The sequence below is a fragment of the Ovis canadensis genome, chromosome 13, assembly GCF_042477335.2.
Source record: "Ovis canadensis isolate MfBH-ARS-UI-01 breed Bighorn chromosome 13, ARS-UI_OviCan_v2, whole genome shotgun sequence".
NCBI lineage: Eukaryota > Metazoa > Chordata > Mammalia > Artiodactyla > Bovidae > Ovis > Ovis canadensis.
In genome coordinates this window covers 88,548,137-88,557,763 of record NC_091257.1, presented here as the reverse complement: position 1 = coordinate 88,557,763, position 9,627 = coordinate 88,548,137, and the positions used below count along the sequence as shown (strand labels likewise).

General features: G+C 54.9%; 1 protein-coding gene across 2 annotated transcripts in view; it reads left to right on the top strand.

Moving 5' to 3' along the window:
• Positions 1-1,101: 1,101 nt before the first annotated feature.
• The window catches only part of RIMS4 (regulating synaptic membrane exocytosis 4), a 71,724-nt gene continuing 63,198 nt past the window's right edge, over positions 1,102-9,627 (top strand). The window contains exon 1 of one of the 2 annotated variants that reach the window (XM_069548627.1): positions 1,102-1,462. In XM_069548627.1, the coding sequence (XP_069404728.1) occupies positions 1,366-1,462 (97 nt within the window). In that variant the 5' untranslated portion in view covers positions 1,102-1,365. Of the gene's footprint in view, positions 1,463-2,336; positions 2,376-9,627 lie in introns of those variants that run through there. The other variant, XM_069548630.1, reaches the window with a different exon arrangement.

Below are 9,627 nucleotides of genomic sequence, written 5' to 3'. Positions count from 1 at the left end.
CATCTAGGGGGCTCTGCATTATCCGTCTGTGTGTCTGTGTGTGTAAATCCCTGGGGGTTTATACGTGGGAGTGTCTGGGGGAACATGTGAGTCTGGTGGAGTGTTTCTCAGTGTCCCCATATGAGTCCGCGGGTGTCGATGCATCAGAATGTATCCATCACCAGGAGTGACTAAGTCTGTGCGACTGTGTCTGGGTGTGAACCTGTGTGTGCCCACTGAGGTGTGTCTGAGTCTGAGGGTGACTGTGTGAGTCTGATGGTGTTTCTCAGGGTATTTCTGGGTGTGCCTGAATCTCTGTGATAGAGATCAGTGTTGGAGGGGCACTGGTGTCTCTACACGCAGGTCTGGTCACTGAGTAATAGGTAGGAGTGTCTGTGAGTGTGGATTCTGTGGATACGGTGGGTTCATGATGGTGTGTGTGTTCACTTGAACTTCTCAGTTCGTGTGGGTTCCGAGGGTCTCCTGTGTGGCCAAGGGTGTGCCTATTTGTTGCTCAGAGCGTATCTGCAGGTCTCTGGGTGTGAATCCGTGTGTGTCCGTGGATGTACCTACCTGTGGGGGTCTTGGGGTGTCTGGAGTCTAAGGGGTTCTGTCGTTTGGTTCCCCAAGTGTCGCTATGAGTGAGTCTGGGTGAATCTCTGTGTGTGTGTAAGTCTGAGGGTGTCCGTGGTGTATCTTGCACAAGTGGATGCAGTCGTGGGGGTATCTGTTTGAGCTGCTCTGCGGGTTCACGTGCGAACCTGAGGGTCTCCAGTGCCGGTCACCGTGACTGTATCCCTTTCGACTGCGTTTCTGTCCCTGGGGTTGGCCAGTCTCAGGTGGGGACCGGATGCCTGGAATTCGGGGCGTCTGGGGGGCTCAATGTGGGGGTCGGGACAGCGTGGGGCCGTACCCCAGGACTGGGGGCGCAGCAGTCGGGCGCGCTCGTCGCTCGGGGCGCGCACAACCTGCGGGGCCCGGAGGCGAGGAGGGGCCCCGCCCGCGCCCTCCGGCTCCCACGCCCGGCGCGCGGCGCCCCCTCCCCCGGGCGGCGCCGATTGGCTGCGGCGGCGGCTGGAGCCCGCCCCGCGCGGCGGGCTGGGGGCGCCGCGGGCCAGAGCGAGCTGCGCCGCCACCGCCGCCGCCACCGCTGCCGCCGCCGCCGGGAGCACCGCGCGCCTCGGGCTCCGCGCGCCGCCAGCTCCCGGCCCGCCCGCCTGCCGGCCCCGCCGCGCCCGCCAGCCCCGCCGCGGAGCCCCGGCCCGACCCCGGGCCGCCGCCACCACGCCGCGCGCCGTACTCCGCGTCAAGAATGGGGCGGCCAAGCTGCCCAAGCCGGCCGCCGCCGCCGCAGCCGCGGCCGAGGCGCCCGGCGCCGGCGCGGGCATGGAGCGCTCGCAGAGCCGCCTCAGCCTGTCCGCCTCCTTCGAGGCGCTCGCCATCTACTTCCCGTGCATGAACTCCTTCGACGACGAGGACGCGGGTAAGCGCGCGGCCCGCCCCCGCCCCCCGGGGGGCTTCCCGGGAGCCGGAGCCCGAGGCCCCGTCCCCGACCCGGTGCGCCCTCAGAGGTGGCCACTCTTTCCTCCCCACCCCCAATCCCAACCACGCTCGGGGATGCGCCCCCAGGGTCTGATTTCCCACCCACGGGCCCTCAGAGTCTCTAGGGTGTGGGGTCTTCCCGCCTCCCGCCGCCCTCAGGTACCTAGATCCTCCGCATTCACCCCTTTTCCGCAGGTGGGCCCTTTGGGTCTCCTGGACTTAGCTCTCCCTACTCACCTGCGCCTACTGAATGCTCCCATTCTTGTCCCTGCATCCGACCTGCCGCCCTCCCCGAGCCTCCTGTCAGTGCCCCCTCCTCAGACACCGGGGCTCCGGCCGCCTCACCCGCCGGGCTCCGACGCGCCCCCCGCCATTGGAGGTGGCGCGCAACCTTCCTGCTCCATCTTTGTCTTGGCCGCATCCTGAGACTCCCAGTGCCAGACCCCTGCCCTGCGTCCGGGGCCTTGAGCGCCCCCCGTTTGTCTCTCCTCCTCTTTCCCCAGGGGCGGGGGCTTCGGGCTCCAGGGCTGGGGTGGACCTTGAGGGGACCGGCGGGGGGACGGCCTTTCCTCTCGGTTCCTCCCGGCTGGTCCCGGAGGGAGGCGTAGGGCGGCGCCGACTCTACACCTGCGCGCCCTTCGGAGTGTGCCTCTGATCCCGGGTGCTCTTGGGCCTGGAATGGCCTTTCTGGGTGGGCTGGACCGGGCCACCATTCATCGGCCGGAACCTCAGGCTCCCAGGCCTGCGCGCAACCTCGGCCAGAGCCCAAGGGGCGGGGAAATGTGAAGAAACCCGCTCCTGGAGGCCCTGGGACCAGACAGAGGAAGCAGAAGGGCTTCGGATACGCTTTTGCGGTGAGGAAGCGAATCCACCAACAGGTGGGGTAGCTAGAGGGCTTTGGGTGAGAGTTGCCCAAAGAGTGCCAGAGAGGGAGTCGGAATCAGGTTCCGGTCTTGGACTTGCTTATCTCATTAGCCGTGACCTTGGGCGAGTCGTGCCGCCTCTAGCCTCCATATACTGGTCTGTAAAATGGGATGATGGTACCTCAGACACAAGGGTTAAGTTAAAAGTGTTTTGTACGCTGATCTGAGAGTGTTTTAGTTCAGTGAGGGAATGAAAGGGGGGGGGATGTGTAGTGGGGGGAGCAAAATGGTTTCCTGACGATTTGGGGATCTTGATGACAATATGGATGAGTTCTCCCCCAAAAACATACATGCACCATCCAAACACTTTTGTCCATAGTTTTAGGGAGTTCAAGGGCCCTGCTTAAGACTCTCTGCCTGCAGGGACGCTTATCTGGTCAGCCAGTTATCTGATAAGCCTTGGATGGAGCGATGGGTGATGGGTACTCACCTCTTCCTGTTGGAGCAGGATGCAAGTGGGGAGAAAGTTCTGCAGCAGAATGTGTTGGCTAAGTGGGTGAATGGGGGCGTGTGAGGCTGACCCTTGACACACCCTTCTTGGTGTTGACCTGAAGAGGGAGTGGAGTGAAGATGGTTACTGCAGAGCCAATTTACAGAATCAGCGTTTTACAGAAAGAATAACTGAAGCTTTGCTTCCCCCTTGATGCAGCTGAGGGAGGGTGTATTATTATTATTATGGACAAGGCAAGGTGAGGAGGGGTGGAGGGGCTCTTCTAACCCAGTGGCCTCCCCGAAGCAAAATCAGAGAGAGGAAATCTGGCTCAACTGGGGATTTGGGGAGGGAGCCCCACCTGCCTCGGTGGGCGGGCTCCCCCATCCCTCCCCTTGATGTTCAAGGACACTCCTGAAGTTCAACAGGCCACGTGGGTCTCAAGAGCCAACTGTCCTACCACAGGGACAGTTGGGTTTTTCTTCAGAGTCATGCTCCTTGTCATGATTCAGATGCTTTGGTTATTACCGTTGGTTGCAGGTGACTTGCTCTGGTTTCACTTAAGTTACAATAGGTAACTTCATGCAATATTAGAGATTTTTAAAGGTCCACCTGATCCCCCCCCCCAGCAGATTTCTTCAAATTCTTAACTTTTTTTTCACTTGGGGGACCTAGAAATCGTCTTGTCTAACGTCTCTTTGCCCCCAAATGGATGTGTGTGTGTGTGTGTGAATGTGTGTGAGATTGAAGTCCCTATGTGTGTGTGTATAACCCAAGGTCACCCAGTGAGGCGGGCACAGAGCCGAGACTAAAATCAGGCTTCCGGTTCTCTTTCCAGTAAAGCACTAGTGCTGTCTCTGAAAGATGATTTTTTTTTTTTAAGTCAGATCTCGCTGTGTAGAAAATGGTTCCCAGGTGAAGAGGCCCCAGGGAGCAGCCGACAGCCAAGAGTTTGGTTTGGGCATCTTGTGCTCAACTGCTCATCTTAAGGGATGCTTTGAATTTGGGAGGGGGAGGAAGAAGGTGAAGTTTCATTTCCGGGAGGCTAATGAGTGTCTGGTGAGAATCAGAAGTAGGGAACGTTGTCTTGGTTCTTAATTTTTCTTGTTCTTCTCAAAGTCATTAATTTTCTCCTTAAAAAAAACAAACAAAGCTTTTTAGATTTATTCTTTTAGAGCAGCACCACACTGAACTAATTTCGAAAAGCAGTTTGGATATGTCTCAGATAGTGGACAGAGACTGCTCCAGTTGGAGCGCTGTCGGAACTGACTTGGCTTTCCCTTTCCCTTTTCTGCCCCCTCGCCTGACCCGTTTCATGCCCCTCTCTGTTCCCGGGGCCCAGAAGTGCCCCTGATGGTCCTCTGGCTTATCTGGGGCCCTCCCTTTGTTGCTGCTTCCACCTCCTGTCCACTGCATCTTTCTTGTCAACTCGATTGACTCAGAGCCATCTTCAGAGCTTATTTGCTACCCTTGAGCTGGTTTCCTGAGAAACTGTGAGGAGGAGACTTTCATTAGCCTTAACTGGGCCAGAGCACTTTCCTGCCTTGAGCTTGGGAACCTTGGACTTTGTGTCAGCAAAGGAAGCTGCCCCTTCCTCCCCTTTCTACCCTCCTGGGGCTCAGGAGGCTGGTCACCGTGGATTCCTAGAATTCTTCCCAAGAAGCATCTTCCCTTGTGCACTCTGAACCCATTTCTTACACTGCTTTGCCCCTTTGCCTAAAGATACTGGGGCTTTAGAGAGGCATGCTTTGGGGAGGCATTTTTCAGGTTTGCGTCTTCATGGCTCAACCTGGCTCCTTCTGGCTTTGTAATTGAGGAGGGGTGGGGCAGGGGGGAGTTAGGCATGTGACCTCTGCTTTCTTATCTATATCAGGAAGAAAATCAGAGCATGGACCACAGAGGTTAAACATTTTTTAAATGATTCCTTCTGCTAAGTATTCTCCTAGGCACTTTCAATATTGTTTTCTTTCCTCACAGGAAGTCTATAACATTAACATTTGACAGTCCCCATTTTCAAATGGGAAAACTGAGACACAATTCATGTTAACATCCCCATTTTCAGAGGAGAAAACTGAGACGTAGAGAGAGTATTCACTCAAGGTCGCTGAACCAGGAAATGAGGGAGGTAGGATCTGAACTTGAGCAGTCTGCCTCAAGCATCTATGCGGTTGATTGTTGCGCTGTGTGCGCTACAGAAAGGGCAGAGTACAGCACCTGACACTAGACAGGCTCTCAGTAGCTGTTAGCTATTCATCTTTCTTCTTACCGAGAAGTAAGGCTTGTTTCTGAGCAAGATTATAGAAAGGAATCTGTGGGTTTGAGGAAGGGGGGAAGCCTGGTTCTCAAAACGTTAGCTTATAAGCTAATTTAATTGCATTGTTATAGCTATTAAGGCAGAATTGGGCCTTCCTTCTTGGGAGGGGTTTAAAGATGGGGATTTGAGGGACTTGCATGTGGAACAAGACGGTGGGGAGCACCTAGCGCCCCATGTCCCCGTTCTCTTTAACAGTTCGTTTTTATTATATCTTCAGTCCCAGACCTGCCAGTCTGCCTTGGGGCACGGCTGGGGAGCTTGTCTGGAGAGTGTCTCCAGTTTCCAGCAAATGCCAAAGGGGTTTGCTACATTAGGGTCTGAAATTGAGGATGGTGTCCCTGAGTCTGACCAAGTGGTTTTGGCGTCCAGTTCTCCCCCACCCGCTCAGGAGAGGGGCGGAGAAGCTGGAGCAGCCAGCTCCGATTTGCCCATAGGATGCTTCGATCCAGTGCAGGGAGGAAGTTGCCATGGCAACACCGGGCGGCTACCGGTCCCTCTCCTAGCAGTTCGGGCCACATCTCTGAGCTGGAAAGCCCTTCGTGGTACCGCCTTCTTCTGATCAGGCCAGATCTGATGGGTGGGGTGGCCTGGTGGCTGGGACCTACCGACTAGTGCCGAAACCCACTCCCCTTATTTTTAGATGGAGGGAAAATGGAGGGGGCTGTCTGCGTTACCTCTCCTTGCTGGTGGGGAGGAGATACTCATGTCTTGCCAGATAGATCTCAGCAGGGGAAACGAGAGCTCCAAATCCCAGCCCCACCCCAGGCACCTGGAATGACCCGCCTTGGACTCCCCCTTCCTTCCCCAGTTTATTCCTCTTGGCAGAGTTTTCTTTCCCAGCCCCAGTGCTAACTTTTGTCCTTGAAATTTGACCTTATCTTTTTCTGGGAAACAGAATGTCCTGCTGAACCACCCCTTCCACCCTGAGGTGGTGGGAACAGAGAACTTAGGCCCTAAAGGGGGGCTGGGGCTGGGTGGATGAGGGGGAATGGTGAGGGGAGGAGCCTGAAAATATCCTTCAGGATCTGGGCCGCTGGAGGGCGCCAGGTGGCACCTTCATCCCTGGGGCATGCCACTTCCTGTCCCCCCTCTGCTGCTTTCCCTAAGTTACCACCAAGTGCTGTAATCTCCTTTATGGGCTGAGAATTGGGCAGAACTCTCCTGTATTTGGATAACTGAGGCACAGTAAAGAATGGAACCAGCTCTTCTCATAGTTCAAGCTGTGGGTGGGGTGAGAGTGTGGACCCCAAACTCTGCTATCTTGAATGACCCTGAAAGATATATCTCAGAAAAATAGCATACAGAGGAGTCATCCTTTCCCCCAGTACACAGTTCACTGGCCTCTGGATCTGTTCTGACGCTGTTAGAGCTCTCTCCAAAAATTCTCTCCCCCCTCTGGTTGCCCCCTCTTCCTTGTCCCCAAGCTGCCAGACTCATAGCTGCAGCTTCCTTGGCGTTTGCAGCTATCAGAGAGGCCCCCCTGCTTGTGTTTGGTGGAAAGGGAAAAGGGGGGACCCGTTGCCTCGTCTCCCTTTGAGAACTCTGCACTGCCTTCCTCCTTACCCACCTCCATCCAGAGGTGAGCCGGTTCTGACTGAGGCTGAGAGAGGGCAGGGCGGAGAGGTGGAGAGCAGACGCAAGCCAGATGACCCTCTCTCTCTCATCTCAGGTCCTTTCTCCTCCTCTGCCTCCCCTAACATCTCTTCTTGGTGGCCTTCACAACCATCGCTTCAGCATTTCTTTTGAGTTGTTGGAAAGGCACCAGTTTTGCAGAATGTGCTCAGAGGGTGTAGACTCACCCCCACCCCACTGTCATCTGTGTACCTCCCCCCTTGACAGTCAAGCCCACTGTCTTCCTGTCGAAGCTCCAGTTCCCACCCTCACCCCCAGTCCCCTGGAATGACCAACTGGAATTCCCTCCCGATACTCCCCATTACTCGATGGGGCTTGGATTTGACTCTACTTTGGTGTTAGGGCCTCAGGCAAGTCCCAGGCTTCAGTTTCCCCCTCTTGAAAAAGGGGTTAATTATCCTTGTCTGAGCATGTCTCAGCATTGTAAAAATAAAACTGCTTGAAGGGCTTGTTCTCCTGTGCACAGTGCCACAGTCTCCCTGAGTCTTACAGCAGCCAGAAGGGGTAGCTACGGTTGTCGATGTACCCATTTTGCAGATGAGAAAAAGCCAGGCAGCTTGGTGTAGTTTTGTGGCTTTCTTGGGTTGCACAGTAGTGATTCAAACCCAGGCATGTTTGATTCCAGAGACCACCCTCTGCCTCCTGGCCTGAAATGAGATTCCAGGTGGGAAAGGGCAGTGTCAGGCCTGGCGGCTGTGCTTGGGCTGGCAAAACAGCCACTGACAAAGGTGAGGGTGTGAGGGCCTGTTCATCTTCAGATGCGCCCCTCTGGGATCTGCCATCCCGCTCCATTCCACCCCAGCTCACTGGAGTCCCTTCCTGCCCATCGGTTCCTGGATGATCCCCGTCACGGGGCTGCCTGGCCTCCTTGAAGAATCCAGTTGTCTGCCCCAGCCCTGGGGGCCGATCTATCACCTGCCTCTCCAGACCGATGTAGGCCAGTGCTGGATTATATTTAACGCTGTGCTATTTCCACTTGACAGCTCCGGAGCGCCGTCCCCCCTCCCCTTTTCTCCTTCCTCCCCCCTCCCCTTCTGATTCACTCGGAAACTGACAAGGCTGATGTCAGCGCCTTATTCTTAGCCCCCGTAATTGTAACTGCATTTAGCAGTGCGCACTTCATTAACAGTTTCTGCGACGGGGGAGTGAGATGACTGCGTGGCTGGGCAGGGATGTGGGTGGGGGTGGGGAGGGGGCAGCTGCTGCAGGGACCCTGGCCAGGTGCCTCTTCTGGATGGACCAGCTGGGCGGCTTCCAGGCCTGGCTTTCCTAGACTAGCGATCTTCGAAGGCCCCTTGGAGAGCATCTAGTCCATGCTCTTCTTTAGGCAAGGAGGGAAACTGAGGCTCAGTGAGGCAGAGCACCTTGCCAAGGTCACCGTTAAGGATCCAGGCCTCTGGCTTTTGAGTCTAGGTTTTCTTCTTTGGTGGTATTATTTCTTCAACTCCTATTTAATTAGCTGCTCAGCGCCAAACATCTCTTTAGGTGCTGGGGCTATATCTGGGGAAAAAGTCAGACTGTTTCTGCTCTCATGGAGCCATGTTCTGGAGTGGAAGAGACAGATAATAAACAGGGAAGCAATTAAGCAATAAATAATTTCAGTCTGTGTTAAGTGAAATGAAAAGACAGGTTGATGGGGTAGGACATGAAGTACGGTAGTCAGGAAAGGCTCACTGAGGAGGTGACAGGTGAGCTGAGGCCTCAATGACAAAGAGCCAGCCATGGGAGTATGAAGGGCGAGAGGGATTTAGGCGTCCGGAACAGGTGGTGCAAAGGCCCTGAGGTCAGTATGAACTTGGGTGTTTAGGGAATAGAAAGCAGACCAGCGTGATTAAGCTGCATGAGGGGAGGTGAGGTCAGAGAAGTAAGCTGGGGGCACAAGTGAGCCTTGTAGACACTGATAAGGAATATGAGTGTGGGTAACTGAGGTTCAGAGTGGGAAGGAGAAAGACCCTCAGCTGGGTAAAGTCAAGAGAGAAGCCAAGAGCTACTGCCTCCTGAATCCCAGGCTTTTGAGTTCCTTAGACACAGGTGACTTTAAATGCGTCATGTGGCTTCCTTTCCCATTGTAGCTGGAAGGTTGTGTGGAGTCTGGGCTTCTTCTGCCCAGGCAAGCTCTCCCTGCCTGCCCCATCTCTCCTCCTCAGCTCTCATCTGTCCCAGCTGTATTGCTTTTCGGGGTGATATAGCTGGGAAACTCTGGGGAACTTCCAGGGTGGAACAGAAAGAATGTGGCTTTGGAATCCAGCACACCTGAATTTTTATCTCACCTCTGCCATTTCTGAATTGTGTGACCTTGGGCCAGTGGCTTCGGCTCTCTGGGACTCAGTTTCTTCGTCTGTAAAATGGGGGCATAATAATGGTAAGTTCTTGGACGTTCCTGGCTGTCCCGTTAGTGATTAAGTCCCTGTGCTTCCACTGCAGGGGGCGTGGGTTCGCTCCCTGGTTGAGGAGCTGCAATCCCACATGCTGTGTGATGCGGCCAAAAAAAAGTAAGTTCTTCAAAAGGTTATTGTAGGGAGTAAATTGACATAATGCACAAAACACACCTACCTCAGAGCTGGGCACGTGGTCCTCAGTTATAAGGACCCGTGAGATTATGGGTTTAATCCTGTGCACATAGTAGATGCTCAGTTAGAGGTTCCCACTGGCGTTGTGCTTGTTACTTGCAGGTCAGAATCATCCAGTTGACTTGTTGAAACATAGATTGCTGGGCCTCTCTCCAAGTTTCTCCTTTAATCTGGGTTGCGACCTAAAAATCTCATTTATTTAAAAAACTTTTTTGGCCACACCACCCAGCATGTGGG